Genomic DNA, 19,718 nt, shown 5'->3' on the forward strand with positions numbered 1-19,718 from the left:
AGCTAAACCGAGAATATTTACTAAAAATAAAAAAATAGTATTTCTTCGTTTAAATAAAAAATCAATTTATACTTTGTTTCGTTTTAAACATGTAAAATTAATTTAATAATTTGAATTAGAATTGTCCAGATCAAAATTTGATAAAAAAATAATAAGTATTTTACACCTTTAAATTAATTAAATTAAAATTGAAAATATCAACTGATGCTTAAATATTGCTATTGTTTTATCTCAAAGAGAAGAAAATAGTTTGCTTTTAAACAAGTCTTTCTCTTTTAAAAAATATTAATAAATTTAGCGATTTTGTGTTCATAACAAATATTAATATAATAAAATTTTAGATATGAAACACAAACTATAATGTTATATTAATCGTATTTTGAACATAATATATACTTTTTATATATATATATATTCAGTATTTAAAAATAAGTATATATATGCAGGCCGTCTAGTATTATTATATTGCCGTTTATAGAGACATACATAGGTATCATCGTTTCCACAAATTCATCATTCAAAGATTTCCTTCATTTTACAACCGAACAGTCCCCCACGATAGTGCGTACACAATTTGGAATCTCCGTTTCCCTTTCTGGATCGGTAAATTGATAAGCGTATTGGAAGAATGGGGAGTTTGAGAGCGATTTTGAAGAATCCAGATGATTTGTATCCATTGATAAAATTGAAACTAGCGGCTAGACACGCCGAACAGCAGATCCCACCAGAGCCACATTGGGCCTTCTGTTACTCAATGCTTCATAAGGTTTCTCGTAGCTTTGCTCTCGTCATTCAACAACTTCCTCTCGAACTTCGTGACGCTGTAAGTTTTTTCTTTTACAAAAATGCATGTTCACTTATCTTATCTGTGTGTGCACACGTATTTTTCTTATACAAGTTGCTTAATTAGGAAAGAATAGTTTATTTCCTGCTTGTGAATTGATCCGAATTGCTTTCAACTATCGTTTTGCGATAACACTTTCTATTTTCTTCCGTTTCTGTTTTGTTTTCAATCTATCGTCTTTTGGATGCACATGTGGCTGATCTGTGCGTGTATTTGACTATTTGTTTTATACAAGTTTTTTTTTTCGTACTATTCACCCCATTTAGGAGGATTTATAGTGTTTTCACACTTCCCCTCCAGTGTGACTTGAACCCAGGACCTACCGGTCGTGGGTGGAGGTGCTTAACATCCTCGCTTGTCTTTATACAAGTTTGGATTTGTGCTTAATTAGGAAATAATTTATTTCCTGCTTCTGTGAATTGCTATAAACTATTGTTATTATGCTGATTTGTCTTAATTTGCTGGATTCCGTGTGTTCTTATTACTGATATTTTGAAGGTTGATTTTTAATTTTATTTTTAACTTTCATTGAACTTTGTAGGTATGCATCTTCTATTTGGTCCTTCGAGCACTTGACACTGTTGGTAAGCTAAGTTACTATCTTTTTATTAAAAAAAAATAAAAAAATTAGGAATTCCGAGGTATAATAAATTATTGAAAACTTCAACTGCGTAATAATTAAAAAAAAGGAAAAAAGAAAGTTATTCTTCAAATACTAATTAGTTGATATGTAGTTTAGATGATTCCGAGCTGCCTATCAGCTTTCTGTGGAACTCTTCTTGGTTATGAACAAGCTTTGACTAACTTTTATTGCTTCGTACTAGTGTGAGTTATCATCTGTCACTTTCTATTTCATTTTATTCTAGACATTCATAAGGGATTTAAGCGTGTAATATTAGTTGATTCAAGGGTTGTGGCAGTCATATTTCAGTAGCACATATTTTGCTTCTTTTTCATAATTGGAGGTTCTTATTTTGGACAGAGGATGATACCAGCATTCCCACTGATGTTAAAGTACCTATTCTGATCTCTTTTCATCAGCATGTTTATGATCGTGAATGGCATTTTTCTTGTAAGTCTCTGAATTCAACTTGCCGATCTCCCTAAATTCTCAATATCGCTTTTCACTTATAATGGGTGTGCTTTTGCAATCGAAGAATCCAAGTTGGAAAGACTTCAACTACTTTTTGGAGGTTTGTATGGAACTTTTTATTAATAAGTTAGATAAAAACCAATGCAAAATAATTCACTGGCTACCCAAAAATCTTTCTCTTTTTCCTCTGGAGTCAAACTTCTATAGGCTGCGCATATGCAGAACGTTGGCAATGATGACATGGACCATGTTTGATAGTTGAAAGCGCAGAATGCATCAAAATAGATGGTAGTTGCCTAACAAAGAAAATCAGAGTTTTGACGTTATAACCTCTTGCCTTTTACTGATTGTAATCAATGTGAAAGAGGTTAAGCTAATTGTTAAGTTTATAGCAAACATGTCACCCATCTATATTACCTCCAGCCATGGTGTTTAATCTCGTCCCACACTGTTCCCATTTATCAAAAGTGCCTTTGATCATCTACTATCAAATACATTCTGTTCATAACTCAATGCCCACACTTGTGACGCGTATTCGCAATGAAGTAGTAGCAGTGTAGCATGTGGTTGATGCCATTCTCTGTCTTCTTGTACATACTGCACCAGCTGACCATAATGCACTCCCCTCTTCTCAGGTTGTCGGATGTCAAAATTGAGCCCCGCCTCTCACACTTAGTGATAAAGGCCATAGCTTCCTTTTGAATGTCCTAATTAATACTACATTAGATATACTGTCAGCATGCTTAGTCATTCAACACCAAACAACTCATAATACTTGAAAATTATATTATGTCTCAGCACACCCTCTCACATGTGGGCCTGATTTGGACCAGACACATGGAAATATATTTTGCTCTTTTTAGGTGGTGGTGAGATTTGAACCCAGGCCCTCTGCCTGTTTCTGTTATCAGGTTGAAGTGTCTCGTCTAAAACCTTAAATTGTTAGAGAGAGCACTTTTGATTACGTAATTATATTATTTCTCAACAACCTCATTGAAAAAATAAATCCATACTTTAGGGGGAAAAGCTCGAGACCCTATCATTACTAGCTCATCATCTGTATGCTATGGAAGCTATCACAGTGATCTGCATTGCTAGTTATACACCTGCCGACTCATGTATGAACATGGAGGAGCCTTCCCACCCTGGCTGGCTAGTGGCCAGCTTTAAAATATTGACATGAATAAGATAATATATACTAGTTCTAGGACATTTTGGTGGGTCATCTAGTCCAACTTTTCACTTGCTCTGGGTAGATAACTTATGTTGATTTTATTTCTTTCTATATGTAAATAGCTGGATGACAGCTTCAAAATCTCTGGTTTAACAATGATTTCCGCATTACTAGTGGTTGTAAAACGTCATGACATGTTGGCCTAAGGGGTCAACCTGACTCAAAGGTAGGATGCTAAGGGGAAAGGAGCAAGCTAGAACTCCTGTAATTTGTTATACTTATTTATACTGCAGTTTCTTACCTTAAATGGAGGCTTTTCTTTTTCTATTTGTTTGTGTGCATTGCCCTCCCAACAAAGACATTCTGCCTAGGGTGGACCATGATCATTTTTTTTTCGGAACTAATTTGAAGTATTATAGATTGATTTCCTAATCCCTACTTCAACATGTTAGGTGGTACAAAGGAGTACAAGGTTCTCATGGACCAGTTCCATCATGTTTCAACTGCTTTTCTGGAGCTTGGGAATCAGTGAGTTCTTACCCAGCTTGTATGCATTTCTGATATAGGTCTTGCTCAATTGAGAGGTTAGCTTTTTTGTTTGAGAAACTCGTGGGGGCCAACCCTTAGGACCAACCGCAACCTTCGAAACTCGGGGATAATGGGCCTGCCCTTCTTATTTTGTACAAATACTAATAGTTATCATGTAATATCTGAAATCACCTGAGTGATCTTATGATGACACTAATTTAGAAGCCTCTTTATACTTGGAACCTTAAGAGTTTGATGGAATAGGGAGCATGAAGCTTTCTACCAGACAACAACATACCCAGTGTGGTCCCACAAGCTTTCTACCAGACTTTGGATATCATTTTGATGAAACAGATACCTATTCATCACTGTAACAGTTTTCTTGTTGCCAGAACTAGAGGCTTCTTGGGTTTTACTTTCTCGTTCAAATAAGTACTTTGTGCAAATTGCCTGTTTGTGATGATTGTTCCCTGGCAATCCAAGCCGATCGAATGACAAGTCTCACATCATTACGAGTCAATATTCAGACAGACAATGAATATGATGTAGCAGTATGTCCTCCAGAATTTAAACTCTTTTGCAAGGCTTGGAGAAAACCAAACTCAACTCTAGATCCACGTGATACCTGTCCCTAATATGAAATCAGACATGTTACTTATGAACGGTGCAGTTCCTCTGCCCTCCTCAACCCTAAAAATTGGGAGAAAATGTTATTCATGAAACAAAAAATGTGAACTCGAATTGTAGTCTGAATTTTAAAACATATGAACTCTGTGTCCCATTGTATTAGTAGGTTATAATGAAGATTGTGTTTTTATACCTGTGCAGTTATCAGCTGGCAATTGAGGATATTACCATGAGGATGGGTGCAGGAATGGCAAAATTTATATGCAAGGAGGTATGCAAGATGTACCATAAAGAGCAGGATTAGATTATCTGATACTCACATAATTCAGCTTATACTTGTTTGCATTTTTGTTTTGTATGCGTTGGCTTGATCTCTAAGTTTTCCCTTTTCATGCAATTTCTCGTCTTCAAGCCATTGGATTCCACCTCCTCAAAAGTATAAACCACGGTTTCGGCTTCAGTACATGACGTGGTCATTACTAGTCTTTATGCTATTTGAGATTAGGTGTCTTTTTCACCTATATATTTCTTGAACATTTTATCGGAAGATTGTTGGTCTATGATGTTAAGCGTTCTTAGCCCGCACAAATACTGTCATCATTGTAGAATTATCATCTCAGCCTTTGCTTGTTAAGCAAAACAAGGCAATTAACATTAGCTAAAATCTTGTATATTTTGAGAGGTAATTTTTTAAACTTTAAGAGTGCCGAATGTGTAGCTACTTTACTGAGTTAATAATTTTTGCTCCAAGCTTCATTACTAGAACGCTCTTCAATCCCTGTGCATTTCAGTTTCAACAAATCTCTTCCTGCAGGTGGAAACAACCGATGATTATGACGAATATTGTCACTATGTTGCTGGGCTTGTTGGGTTGGGATTGTCAAAACTGTTCCATGCCTCTGGGAAAGAAGATTTGGCTTCAGATTCTCTCTCCAACTCCATGGGTTTATTTCTGCAGGTACCTTAGCATGTGTGGCAGGAACAACTGCCCATCATTGAGATTCTTCTTTGTTGAGGGCAGTAATACTAACATATTTGCTAAATATTGCAGAAAACAAACATCATCAGAGATTATTTGGAAGACATAAATGAAGTGCCCAAGTGCCGTATGTTCTGGCCCCGTGAGATTTGGAGTAAATATGTTAACAAGCTTGAGGTTTGAGTTCTTCATCTCCTTGGTCTTGTATGAGCTTCTCATTTTGTTTTTTCCCCTGCCATCATAGTTATCAATTAACTTGAGTCCATTGTAGCAAGTGCTGTTGTTTGGTCAAAGTTCAAAGATGGGTTTCATTCATAATTTAACTGACATCTCTGTTTATTTCCCACAGGACTTAAAGTACGAGGAGAACTCGGACAAGGCAGTCCAATGTCTCAATGACATGGTCACCAATTCTTTGTCACATGTAGAAGATTGCTTGACTTACATGTACAATTTGCGTGATCCTGCCATCTTTCGATTCTGTGCTATTCCTCAGGTATATCCTCTTGGTTATTTTCTAGGCTCTGTAGCCTTTCAATTTGGCTATCAAGTTAAAAGCTTCCTACATGAAGACATTTCTACTGCCACAGTTGACGATTCCTTTTCTAACTATTTGGAATCCCAGTTGTTGTTCTTCCCATTTATTCAATTTTTCAAAAAGTGTTTCTTATGATGGATTATGTTCTGTGTTTGGGGGAGTGCTGATTCGACAGAGTTTGCTTCAGCAAACTCGGTACTTTCATATTGTCTTCTTGCCATGATTGATATTCATGCTTGGTTAATTGGCCATAGAGTTAACTGTGGTGAATGAATAGATAGTGTATCTTAAGACCAATTGTTTATTAACTTTATATAGTTGGGATAGACTAGCCCCTTTAGACTCTAATGTCGATCTTTTGGACTTTGTAAGCTCTTTAGTCATTGCATAGGACACTTGTAAATGAGCTTACAATCTCACTACTTTTTTAACTATCTAACTTGCATCTTCTTAATGCCATTTATACCATGTCTTACTTTATCCGGAAAAAAAAAAAAGAGGCAGTGCGCATTTCTGTAAACATGGTCTTGTAGGCTGGGGAAGAAGAAATTTGCGTTACTGTTTTTGTTCAGTTATATGCCTTTTACAGTATCCAGAAACATTGTTTTTGCACTAGTATTTTGCTGAGCATCCTTCTTGACTATGCTTTTGCCTTGTTGTATATTCTAATGGTACCAGGTCATGGCAATTGGGACATTAGCTATGTGCTACGACAATATCGAAGTCTTCAGAGGAGTGGTAAAAATGAGGCGTGGTAAGAACTATGATTCTCATTTATCAACATGCATTTCTTGTGAATTCATACCCAATTGCGATCTGACCCCTTGAAGTTCGGCCAAATTGTTTTTGCATCCCATCCTTCTGTCAATAGCAATTTGTTACCCAGATATAATGTGCAAAATGACTTTCTTCCACTAGCAATCCATCATGTAATGGAGGCACTTTAATCTAAAACTCTTTCTATTATACATTCATCGATTTTATAGGATCGAACTTTCTTGTCTTTCAATCATTTCTTTCAGAACTCTTTCCACAGCTCCCTATATCTATCTATGTATTATTCATGCATCTATATGTTCTACTACATTTGCAGATTGAACTTATTTAAAATAAATTTCGTGTTTTTTGAGCATTATTGTGGCTTTCTGTTTTTAATATATCTATCCTTGTTCGGCTTCTTAATATTTCCATCATTCCCGTCATAGTTAATAACTTTTTGTTTCTTCTTTCTAGGTCTGACTGCTAAGGTCATTGACCGGACCAGGACTATGGCAGATGTATATGGTGCTTTTTTTGACTTTTCTTGTATGCTGAAATCCAAGGTGTGCAACTTATTTATTTTTTACCATGCCTAATTACCCAGTTGTAATGTGCTCATGTTGAAGTTGCTTGGTCATATTGAGGATTACCCCCTCCCTTTTGCTTAATATTTAAAATCCATGTCTTGTCTTGGAAGAGGTATATGTGCAGTGTGCCTTTGTGGCTCGTAGTGATTATGTGGACCTTGCATCATGCTACTACAAACCTTGTGCATACAAATTGTGATAGGGCTTATGAACTGTCTTCCTACTACAGATGCCTGTCACTCTGTAGATTTAGAGTTATCTTCCAGAAATACTTAATTATTTAGTGCAAAAATTAGTTATCCTTGGAGTCTCTCTCTCTCTCTCTCTCTCTCTCTCTCTCTCTCATGTGGAAAGGTGTAACACAAGAATAGAACAAATTAATACTCCTCTAAACGTAACATGTGCCTAGTACAGTACTAATACCTACTATTTGAACTGGTGATACAAAATTTGGTGAAGCTTTTGCTTAATGGGCAAGAGAAATGGGTTTTCAATCTGTCTGCTATCTGTGTTCCTTTTTTTTATGTCAAAGTTTCCTTTCTTGATGAAAAGACATGCTACTAAATCTGCCTTTTTATTGTCTTAGGTTAATAATAATGATCCAAATGCAACAAAAACTTTGAAGAGGCTTGAAGTGATCCTGAAAACTTGCAGAGATTCGGGAACCTTGAACAAAAGGTTTGTACATATCCTAGTTGCTCTCATCTTCACAATGCTGTGAGTATCAACTAATGCATCTTCTTATCACCAGGAAATCTTATGTAATCAAGAGCGAGTCTAATTACAGTCCAGTTCTGGTAAGTGTTTAATGCTTATTGTTTGTTCAGGCTTTAGATACAATTTGCCTTTCTGCAGTAGATATTTTCTTATTCTCTCATATTTACTGCAGATTGTTGTCATTTTCATCATACTGGCTATTATTCTTGCACAGCTATCTGGAAACCGATCTTAGACCATCTGTAAGTATCATAATGACGATTTACTTGAGTGGCATGCCAATCTGATCCATGCCTCATGTTTCAGAAGTATACCTTCTATGCACCTTAACTTTCGTTTTAATGATAGGCCTGTGGATCATTACAGGACTTTTTTTCTTGGCCTTCAAAAAATAAGCACGATAATTTTCCAAATCATGTTATTTGTATTCTCTCTTTCCTTGAACGTAATTGACAATTTATTTCGACTATGTCATTCTTCTGCCATCACAGATTTCGAATTCTAAGTGAAAATTCTCTGAACAAACTGTTGACTTCCTGGTAAATGTGTAAGGTGATATTTTCCTCTATTTAATATGTCAAACGAAAATAATAATGCCTCATTTCCTAGTTAGTTGAGTTTGGTTGTATGGATCCTAACTATTCATTTCACTCCAAAGATATTGTTTGATCATAAAATTGACTAGCTTCACACTGGTTGTCAACCTGGCACAATTCTTCTTCTTTATTCAGGCTTGAGACTGGTTATATGAGCAAGCTCACATAGGTGGAAGTGCCAATGTTTAATATGTTGAAACGCTAAAATTGTAACGTCATATAATTGGTTAGATTCATTCATAAGTCAACAATGTCATTAATTATGAGTAGCATCTTACTTACCTAGATTTAAAGTAAGTGAATTATGTTAAGAGTCAACAAAGAGACGTGGAAATTGTAGCCTTTTCAGCTTTAACATGGAGATCGTTAAACCAGTTTTATTTGTCCTACTTTGCAGATTGGGTTACAAAAAAGAAGTCTGGTCAAGGAAGACAGCACAAGCTCTTGGCCAATTATGTGATTAGTGAAAATTGTAATGTTTGAATTACTATGTTCATCAAGTGATAGTGTAATAAGAACAGAGGTTCAGAAATGGATAAATAAAGAGAAGTTACTCTGATATTTTAATAATAGAGAGACACAAGCATCTCATATCTCTTAGAACAATCTGTCTGCATACAATAGATGGTTACCATACAATCCTACAATACTAAGATGCATTATTTATATAATAGGATGACCCATAACTACTAAACTACATTTATGATAGGAACATATAACTTCTAGTAACCGTAAGAAATTGCCTAGCAGATAACTTTCAGTAACTTATTAAGTAATTGCTCAATCCTCCAGGATTTCTATATTTCTTTGCTTCTTCCTCCTTGAATAAGTATGAAATATACGTGGCTTATCATAGTGCACCTTCAACCTGACAAGATAATTGCAAGCCTATTTTCGGTACCTTCAACCTGACAAGATAATTGCAAGCCTATTTTCGGTAGCTTGTTGGGTATGTACTTGTTTGCAAGCTACAAAAGCAAATTCCAAACTGTTGTAGAGGCACTTTACTGTAATACACATTTCATTTTAATAATGTGTCCATTTTTGTGGTAAATTGACGTATATTTTTAGAATAGCCGTTGTATTTTGACTTCCATATTTTCAGATATTTTCCCGGAACTGGAAGCAATTGCAGTAGTGTCTTTCTCATCTCGTGTGATCGTTAAAGTGTGAATGAAAAGTGACGACCTTTTTACGCAATTATTTGAGGTGAGACTAGTCTCTAGGTGGGTGCAATATTACTCTAGAGCCCATAAGCTCTACAAAATTTTATTGTTCAATATACGCAAAGGAAAATACTTTTACTTGAGGCATAATTTAAATATAAAGAAAAACATTTCAGATTTTGTTTACATGAGGACCATAACCGGAACATTGGAACAGTCATCCTCATCTGCCAAAGATAGTTTTTCGGTTCTACATCCAAAGGTGTAGCCTAGTAGTTAATAAAGTGAGAAGAGAACTATAAGATTTCAAGTTTGAATCACAAGTGGAGGTGAAAAAACTCTGATTACTTCCAGCGCCTCTTAAACCTTGGGAGGTAGCAAGTTGGCCTGAATATCACTGTTACTAATTTTTTCTTTTTTTAAATTCTACTGGTAAGTGAATTGAATATGTTAGGACCTACTCAAACTCTTCAATTGACCAGCGTAGGTTTATCCTGATATTTAATGTGGTTTTCCCTTGATGGTAGCGCGGAACGCCTCCTAGTGGCCGGTCTTTGCAATTAGAAATGTTTCGATACAAAATTCTGCAATGTTTATCAAAGTGGTGCTATCCATCACCTTCTAAAGGGACAGCATATTATTTGCTCCCATTCTATGAGACCCAAAAACAAAGAGAACAAGCTATAAAAATGAGTTTGCAGAGAAACAGATGTTACTAGGAATCTAGGATAGCCATTGCTACAAAATTACTCACAACAATTGCAACATACAACAGTCATCTCCAAGTCCTTAAACGGGGGATATAAAGAAGAAATTACCCACAAACGGAATAAACGATCAAAAAAAGAGGGAAGAAAGAAAGACCCCTATAAGAAGTATTTAAGGGAACAACATAGAGAATGTTGCAAAAAGGCAGCAACGATTGCAAGCAGCAGAAGATACAGAAATCCGATGGCACCTTTAGAATAAAAAATATCCCTGCATTTCAGAAAACTTCGGCCACTTTGCTAGCTAGGACACGATCTCTTCTTTCAATGTAACCAAAAGGGAACCATCCTGCTCTGCCCTTGCATTCACCTTCAGCCCAACCATTGTTAGAAACCTGCAACCAATGAAACACATTGGCTAGTTATCTAAAAATGATTTGGAGAAAAGCAACCATTTGAAAAACATCCACTGGGGGAGTTGACGGAGAGAATTGTAACAAGAAACAGATGTTACAGAGCAGGCGACTCCCAGGTACAATATCGCTCTCAAATGTATCTAATACTTCTAGAAGACTATTATTCGTAGAGGTCGCAACTGAACCAATACGCAAACTATAAATGTAGATACGGAGTAAAATCACAAGCTAAGGAGATTCAGTAAAACATCTGGAACTGCTATATCACTGGAACCCAAAAGCTTCCAGAAAGTCTTCTAAATGCATCATACTATACTTTTGTTTAAGTCATTTCTCAAGTTTGGATGAGAAATACCATAAATAAGACACCACCCTGCAGAAGTGAATCGAGTAGACCAAAATAAACTAACAAACCTTGCGAATAACGATATATTCTCCAACAGACAAATTAAGCTCCACATCAGATTCAGCTTGATATGGGTACATGACCTGTTACCAAACCAGAAAGAAGCAAAGTTATTGAGCACTCAACACCGAGTTTGGTAAATCGTTTCAAGTTACTTGAAAGTTCAAAATACTCACTTCTCCGAGAAAGTAACCCATACTATCAGTTGATCCATTTTGTACGGGTGAAGTAGAGACACCATTTACTTCTTCATATGAGGGAGGTGGAGGCATAGTATCCATGCTAGGAGCAGGAGCAGGAGCTGCTTCAATACGCTGGCGCTCTGATAACATCTGAATCATAAAAAAACAAATTACACTTAGTTGCTCTAGAAAAGTGGAAAAATCAGAAGGGGTCCATCATATTCAGAATTCTTTTAAAAGAATCACACGTACCTCGGCTTCTAGCTGATCAAGAATCTGAAGGATTCTCTGATGGTATGACCGTTCTGATTCAACCTAATCATAAAGATGAATGATATTTAAAATAATCAAAATTACTTTATGTGGTACCTTTTAACAGCACCATATTCCATAGCTCTAAAAAGGAAGGTTACCATGGAAATCAATCGTTGGAGTGTCAATCTTTGCTGCTGAGCTTCAACAGCAGCCATAGCTGCTGAAGCTTCTTTTCCTAATGTATTCGTGTTTGACTTCAAGTCTTGTAGCTTTGCCTCAGCTGCCTCCAGTTTATATGCCATGTCAGGATGACCTGTTCCTTCTCTCAATTTAGCTTGTCGTCTGGATACTTCAACAGCCTATCTAGGTTAGTCAGAAAGGAGAACTGGCATCTAGCAAGTGCAATTAACTTCTCCAAATTTTGTATTGTCATCAAAGTAAGTTAAAGCCGCACCATCAACGAAGTATGTAAAAGAAGAAATTTGCACATCAATTGCTTTGATGTCCTGCGTTACAATTTAAAACAGTGAAGCAACTAAATACCTGTGATTCTGCCTCTTGTCGCATTCTATCATATCTTTGAGCTAGATGTCGAGCATCTTCCAATGGAGCTCCCATCACCATGGCCCTTAATGGTTCTGCAACCTGGAAAGACAATATCAACAGTCAGGGAGATGGCTTGAAACAGACTGACATGCTAGACATAGAACAATTGGAGGGTCCTCGCACAGAAATGCTAAACGGTTACCAAAATGAAGTGTGTTTTTGGACCTAAACTTACGGGGAAAAAAAATGTCTCAGATCTAAAAGAAATAACATCTGCTAGAGCTCATCAAATTTTGGCTGTACAAATAGAACATAAACCAAAATCATCAATTGATTGAAGCGGCGAAATTTTAAAACCTTAAAGAACATTGTTATCTAGAAGGATACATACAACTCCACGTCATCTTTCATCTAATGGATTCATTCCAACCCCCTTTCTTAATTACCCAAATGAACTTCAAGTACGACCAATGGCCCCAAATTCTTGATAACTAGGCACTTGCACTGCTAACAAGTTATCTTATCCCCTTGGTCAATCTCAAGAACCTGCAGCATTTCGCTTGACTTCATTTACTGTGATGAGGTCTAATTTACCCCAAAAGAAAAGCTTGAACATGTCCAGGGTTCATCAAGAGTAAAGAGTACAAAGAGATAGCACGTGACAAAGAGATGAACTAAATAAGACATCTCCCGCTTGGTTTGTTACGCGTAAGGAATGTAATGAATACCATTCTCATAAAAGTCCTTCCGTCATTATCTTTGACAAAGAGTGAATAGTGCTCAGCATATTTTAAGAAACTGACATTTTTTTTTTTTTTTTTTTAAATCGCTAGTATGAGTTTGCTCATATTGGTGGTCCCAAACCCAGATAAAAGAGGAGGATAGTAGTATATTTCCAGCTAGCATATAACTTTCCAATTTACGATAAATTCTTAATACATAAAATGTTTAATAAAAACTTAAACACTATATTTCCCTGGGAAAATCACATCATGGCCAAAAACAATAGATAGCGTAGCAGGAAAAAAAAAAATGGTCTTCAACAATAACAAGGGTTGTGCAGTACAGGAAGTAGTGGTCGAAAATGCTTCTCCGAATTATTTGATGCATGGATTAGAAGAAACAAGGAAGCACTTCAGAATAGAAACATACGCATGCACAAGACATAGAAAGGTCCCACAAGACAAAGAATTTACAAGTACAGAGTACTTTCGGAGCCAATTCATTTTAATTTCTGCCTAATACCAAACATAAACCACAAAGAATATGCATCTAATACAGCAATTAGATAGATCTACTTGTTCGAGAGAGTGACGTTAAATATAATTGAGAAGGTTATAAAGTTGAGACTATTCATTAACCTGCGTTCCAAGGGCTTTCAACAGATTTCCTCGCTCCTTCTCCATCTGTGCACGAGCACGTGAAAAACCTAATGCAGCCTTTGACAATGTTGTACCACTTGTACATGTATTTTCAGCGCCATATTTCCTGCTATCTTCTGACAGCTTAGTTCCTGTTGGAGAGAAGCTCATTTGTCAACTGATATATAAAGTTAGTTTTTGACCTAAAAAACAATCATCAATGTGGAAGGGGTCAGAAAATGACCTATTTCAATTTGTTTAGACCCAGTAACAATATAACCTTCAACACCACGAACAATATCCCTTTGAAAATGCTGCATTTCAAAAGATGACAAATGTTTTCAAATTCAGGCTATAGCTCAAAGTTTCTGTATATGTATCTCCAGTTGGAAAAGAGAAACAGCAAAATATTGACAATAAAATAAGCTCAATGGTTCAAAGTAATGGGACTCTTTAGGAGCCAATGTAGACTTAGCTAAGGATAAAACATAATGGAAAGAAGCGATCTATGTAGGAATGACGACTAGTTGGGTTAAAACTAGTTATCTTTGTAGGTGTAAGTGTGAGATTTAGGAAAAAATCTAGTCTTCCTTAAAAAGCAAATTCTTTAAAATTAGAATAAAATGGACTTTGATTAGGGCAGAAATCAATAGAGATGATTTATATAACTAACCCCAACTCATTTTCAATCGAGAAGTAGTAAAGTGATTGATTCAAAGTAATGCAACTAAAGAACTACAAGAACGTGGCTTAGTTCATCCACAGAAAGAATCTAAAAATGAGAATATTCAAAACTCCGATTATGAAAAACTGCATTCAAACAGATATACCATCAGCAGAAGATAAAATGTTTGATTAATGTAAGATACAGTATTACATAAACTAGTTTGCAAGTGAGACTCAACTTCCTAAATTCAATACAAAGGCTCCTACAAATCAGGGAAAAGGGAGAGTTATCAGCTGAAAAGAGCAACCTTTGCAGCACGAGTGGATATGTAAAGCTTTTCAAGCTTATGATGCTGCTGGAGTTCAGCTTCATCAGTTGCAAGATCTGAACCATATCCCCCTGCTCCAAACTGCTTGAGGACAGCCTGAAAAGAGAGAAGTGAAGAATATATTAAGTACTTCCAATAACAGCAATTTGATAAGTTGCAGCAGCTAAATACCAAATTACTATTCATTCGAGAAAAAAAGCGTAAAATAAAAAAATTGAGGCCAGAGATGGATGAATTAGAGTCACAAATCATATCAAAGCTAAAGCTGGACAAGCTATCCTGGATCAAGAATCTATAAATGAAGGAGGAGCATGGTAGACGAACTGATAAATATTGTAATGGACATGTGGGCCACACAATAGATAATAACATAAATTATGAGTAGAGAACTTCGAACTCATTCTTCGAGGAGAATAACTGATCTCCTAAAACAATTCTTCTCAAATTTCAATTTCCTATGCTATAACGACAGTACTATAAAATATGACAGAATCTACAACATTTTGCAATATGTGGACGAGAAAAATCACTCGAAAAATAAATTGAAAAAGCATTCAGAATTTTGCAGCAAGATTGTTTACAAGAATTTGAGTACCACACACCCAAACTACAAGTCTACAATATAACAACAGGTTTCTCGTTCATGATTTTCAATATCTAATATTTCAGAAGACCGAACAAGCTTAAAAGATAGTACAAGTGTCATACTAACTGAAGAGAGCCTAAGGCAAGTCATAAGATTTCACAATGTAGACATTTCAGAACAAACAATGCATTCTCATCTCCATAGATGATGAGTTTATCATCTTAAAGCATCAAAAAATCTTTGGTTGTCAGACCTAGCAAAAAGCATAATCGTCTAAAACCAGGGAGATTTAGTACACATTGCAATACAGACTCCTTGAATATTTTAAAAATACATCAAACAAATTTAAACTTCCACTACCATTTTTTTTTTTTTGGATATGACAAGAGAACCCGCAGCCACTACCTTTCGGGTGCGCACAGGGTAAACCCCGCTCCTGTGCAATAGCCCGCAAACTACACAGGAGAGATAACCCGCACTAGGCAAGCCCCGTGCGACAAGCTCGACCCAGAAGGCAAATCCCCAGCTGTCGTAGGCAGGGGTTTGAAACCTGAGACCTCCATTATGGAAGTACCATGCTTAACCAACTGAGCCACCCTTGCGGGTTAAACTTTCACTACCATTGCAGCCCGATGCACTAAGCTCCCGCTATGTGCGGGGTCCGGAAAAGGGCCAGACCACAAGGGTCTATTGTACGCAGCCTTACCTTGCATTTCTGCAAGAGGCTGTTTCCGCGACTCGAACCCGTGACCTCCTGGTCACATCACAACAACTTTACCAGTTATGCCAAGGCTCCCCTTCAAACAATAAGACATATAATATAAAATTTATTATCTTTGAGCATTACTAGGATATGATACTATTTTCAGGGTCGTTTGATTTAAAGACAAGTTATGCTAGGATTATTTATGTTGGGATTAGTTAAGCTGAGATTAGTTATCCTGGTGTTATTTCTGTTTGGTGTGTTGTATTAAAAATAACATGCATTGCATTATTTCTAAGAAGAAGTTGTTTGTTTACAAAAATATCCTTTCAGAAAAAGGGTTTGAGGGACCTGAGGGGTACTTTTGTCATTTTTATTGTTTTATCCAGGGATAGCTAATCCCGGTACCTTTTTTTTCCTTTTTTTTTTTTTTTTTTTTTTTTTGTGGGGGGTGGAAACTGGTCAAGTTTAGTCCTGGTACTATTATTCCACCATCTGGCGGGGATAACTTATCCTAGTACTATTATTCTTCCACCATCTTGCAGGGATAACTCATCCCGATACTATTTCTAATCCTGATATAACTTATCCCAGGATTTGTAACCAAACAAGGGATAAGGCAGTAATAATTTATCCCAAGACTATTTATGCTTGTCCAGCATACCAAACGACCCCTAATTAAAAAAAAATAGTCTACTAAATCAATCGAAATACATTTTACCAAAACTAAAATTATCAAACATCAGATATCATTGAAATGAATAGGTGTAAAAGCTATAGGTGCACATGAATCAACAAATAATTGAACTAGGAAATATCCGATATTCAGAACAGGGCTACAATAGGCACAATTTCACAGATCAATCGAATCACTGAACAATTAAAAAGTAAAAATTGATGCAATTAGCTAACAACGGATCAATAAATAGACAACACAAACACCAAAATCCTATAGAATTTACAAATTACGGAGTGAAAAATATAAGATTTTAGCTCAAATCTTATATTTGTATTAAAAATTAATTTAACATGTATAAGAAATTTATTCAGAACCTAATAAGCCGCCTTTTCTAGAATCTAGAACTCTTAAATTCAAAAGGCACGACTCTCATTTCTCAAAGATCAATGCAATTACAAAGTAAAAAAAATCGATGTAATTAGCTTACAAACGGATCAATACATAGACTACGCAAACATTAAAAAACTAGAGAATTTACGAATTACGTAGTAACAAATAAGTATTATATGTAGATAAAGGAAATGGATCATACTTGTTGTTGACGAGCGACTTGTTCCCTAAGCCTAGTAGCTTGTTTTCTGATCGCGTCCATTGACGAAACAAACAGGACCTTCTGAATTTATAGAAATGCAGAGAGATTTGAGATTGTGCCGATTCGTCGAAGGGTGATGTATTTCCTTTGGACTGCCAATTTTCCGAAATGGGAAAATTTGAATGGGGCTGTTTTCGAAAATAAGGAAAGATGACTTGAGTAGTTCTGTAAATTGTATTGTTTCCCCTGAGGTTTGAAATTTGACGTGTTGCCCCTTCTTGCTTTTTTTTTAAAGAATACGAAGAAGATTTTTTTTTTATTTGTTTATAAAATACTCCTTAAATAAATACTCCCTCAGTTTCATTTCACGTGAACAGATTTGACTAATCATTGAGTTTAAAAAAGAAATAAAAGTTGTGTAGGTATAAGATTTTAGAAATGTGTGGTCTTAAACATGTTATGATGTTTGTGTCAATAAAAACTTCTTATTGCTAGCGGGTAAAGTAGAAAGTTTAAGTTGAATTGTTTTCAAATTTCGAAAGGATTCATTTGTTTTAAAACAAATTAAAAGTTAAATTGGATCACATAAAAATAATTATCATCCATGCGACGATTTGAAAACCGCTTTACCTTCTCCTATTGTTAGTTTCTATCCAGACCTAATTGTATTGAATCACAACATTTTTATTATTATTTAAAGGACTGTTAATCTAGAAATGATTTTCAGCTAATTTAATGTAAAAGAGCACAGGAGTGACGATCATTGGGTTTTTTCATGTAGCAGCTAGAGGAATGTTAATCATTTGTCCAGGTGGGAATATTGGTATTCCTAAAACAGTTGTCAATAATGCTGTTGGGTGATAACATTTTTTGTAAGAGCCAGTGGTGTGTCGTTTTAATATGATTTGATTGAAGCTTAAAATAAAAAGGCAATTTGGAAGTAAGGCCTAATTTGTTTGCAATGAAGGTTTGAATCTGAATCATTTAGATTTCAGTCTATTAAATATATTTATTTTAATTAAAATTTTGTCACTTTTTAGGTCTTAACAGATCTGATTCATGTGCAGAAGTATTAAATGTATTCAGATGCGGGTCCTAAATACAATACACCTTTCTCTCTTTCTTTCTCTGTCCAACTATCAACAGATTATTTGTTCTTAATTGGTAAAGATTTCAAAGAAAATTTACATAATATTTTGTTTATCTAATTTGTGAAAGTCACAATATTCTTACTGCTTGCTTGCTTGATTCACTAAAGTGCGTTTTTTTTATTTTATAAATAAGTATTTTCAAATATTTGTTTGAAAACTTATACTCCGTGTTATCCAATTACCAGTTCATTATTGTTACTCTTTTTACTCATAATTTGCATTAGCGGTGAGTGCATACTAAAAGATTAGCTTTATTATCACTTTATTCCAAGGCCAAGTAGCTATATTGTCTATTAATTTCTATAGTTATCGTGTAATCTACTTAAAATTCTCTGAGTTATATTATGAGATATAATTGTTTGAAATTTATATATTTAAATATTTTTCTTATCAAATAATAACTTTACTTTGTTTACATTAAGTTTTTCTATTTAAATGTAATGTTTAATTGATATTTTACTTGAATTTTGTATCTATTGTTTTTATATATAAATAATGTATATCTATTCAAATGCTTAAAAATCAAACAATGTTATTCATTAGTGTTCAGATCTATAGACAGTATCTTAATATTCAGATGCGCATTCAGATTCAGACATTTTAATCTTAATGAAAACAAATGCAGCCTAAGTTGTGTTTGAACATAAATTTTACTTTTAAAAGAATTTGAAGTTAAAATAATGAATCACATTATGGGCGAGTTAAGACGGGCTGAGGCGATGAGTAAGTCATGACCAATTAGTCAATTTGAGCTGACCTTTATTACAGATTTATAACCCAATTCGTCTAACTCAATGTCATTTTCTTCATTTATTTGGTTATTTTCTTATCACTTGTATATCAGACTAAAGCCTTTTCTTCGTGGAGAGAAAATGGACAAACACAAATCAAACCATAATAAATAAATAAATAAATAAATCAAGTTTTTGACAAAATGCTTTTGTGGATCAACTAAGGATAGCTATGTAACCTCAATTTACCAAAATTCTTGGATGGGAATTTATTCCAAACCCAACTCACCCAAAGATAGATTTGGCATAATATGTTACACTTGTATGGGCTGAATTTGATACTCTTTAAGTCATAGGCCCTGTGTGTGGGCTGGGCTGTGGCACCATAGTCTATACATTATTCAATTTTCTGTGTTACCGTGTGTGTAAATTACAGAAGGAGTTTGGTTTATTCAATGTAAAATTTTCACAAATAGCTACCTTTTAGCTGTTTCTAACAAGCTATAACTATAAGTTTATTATTTACAATTCGTAGCTGGTTTTTCCTCTATTTAGGTCTTGGACGCGTCACATAAATATAGCTAAAATATAGACTAAATACACGGAACTGTTGAGCAAATAATGCCCCTATTTAAGGGGAAAAAAAATCAAACTAAACAGAAATCTGTTTTTAATGTTCCATAAATCAGGCAAATCTTATTCTCTTCCATATCTAATCACATAGCTCATTCAACATATAATCATTCACATAAAATTTGAATTCAAAAACTCTCTTCATATCTTTTCCCAAAATATAACTA

At 35.1% G+C, this 19,718-nt stretch overlaps 2 protein-coding genes across 3 annotated transcripts; one reads left to right on the forward strand and one right to left on the reverse strand.

Moving 5' to 3' along the window:
* Positions 1-466: 466 nt before the first annotated feature.
* Positions 467-9,496, forward strand: LOC132599223 (squalene synthase). 2 transcript variants are annotated; one of them, XR_009566786.1, is made up of 15 exons: positions 467-823; positions 1,386-1,428; positions 1,827-1,916; positions 3,564-3,639; positions 4,468-4,537; positions 5,081-5,224; positions 5,318-5,422; positions 5,595-5,741; positions 6,462-6,537; positions 7,017-7,105; positions 7,716-7,807; positions 7,881-7,926; positions 8,019-8,088; positions 8,840-8,945; positions 9,295-9,496. XR_009566786.1 is itself a non-coding variant. In XM_060312503.1 (14 exons), the coding sequence occupies exons 1-13, from the start codon at positions 629-631 to the stop codon at positions 8,079-8,081; spliced, it is 1,236 nt and encodes a 411-aa protein (XP_060168486.1). In that variant the 5' UTR covers positions 467-628; the 3' UTR covers positions 8,082-8,088; positions 8,840-9,048. The 2 variants fall into 2 exon arrangements, 1 of the variants encoding a protein (XP_060168486.1); XM_060312503.1 differs by lacking the exon at positions 9,295-9,496 and having other exon boundaries at positions 8,840-9,048.
* An 824-nt stretch (positions 9,497-10,320) lies between these two features.
* Positions 10,321-17,224, reverse strand: LOC132599224 (SH3 domain-containing protein 2). Its single transcript, XM_060312504.1, has 10 exons — positions 17,037-17,224; positions 14,456-14,572; positions 13,726-13,795; positions 13,482-13,633; positions 12,118-12,219; positions 11,733-11,933; positions 11,572-11,634; positions 11,314-11,469; positions 11,146-11,220; positions 10,321-10,710 (listed from the first exon to the last, which is right to left on the reverse strand). Exons 1-10 carry the CDS (start codon positions 17,094-17,096, stop codon positions 10,594-10,596), a joined length of 1,113 nt encoding a protein of 370 aa, XP_060168487.1. The 5' UTR covers positions 17,097-17,224; the 3' UTR covers positions 10,321-10,593.
* Positions 17,225-19,718: the final 2,494 nt, after the last annotated feature.

This window comes from Lycium barbarum, chromosome 6 (assembly GCF_019175385.1).
Source record: "Lycium barbarum isolate Lr01 chromosome 6, ASM1917538v2, whole genome shotgun sequence".
In the NCBI taxonomy this organism is placed as follows: domain Eukaryota; kingdom Viridiplantae; phylum Streptophyta; class Magnoliopsida; order Solanales; family Solanaceae; genus Lycium; species Lycium barbarum.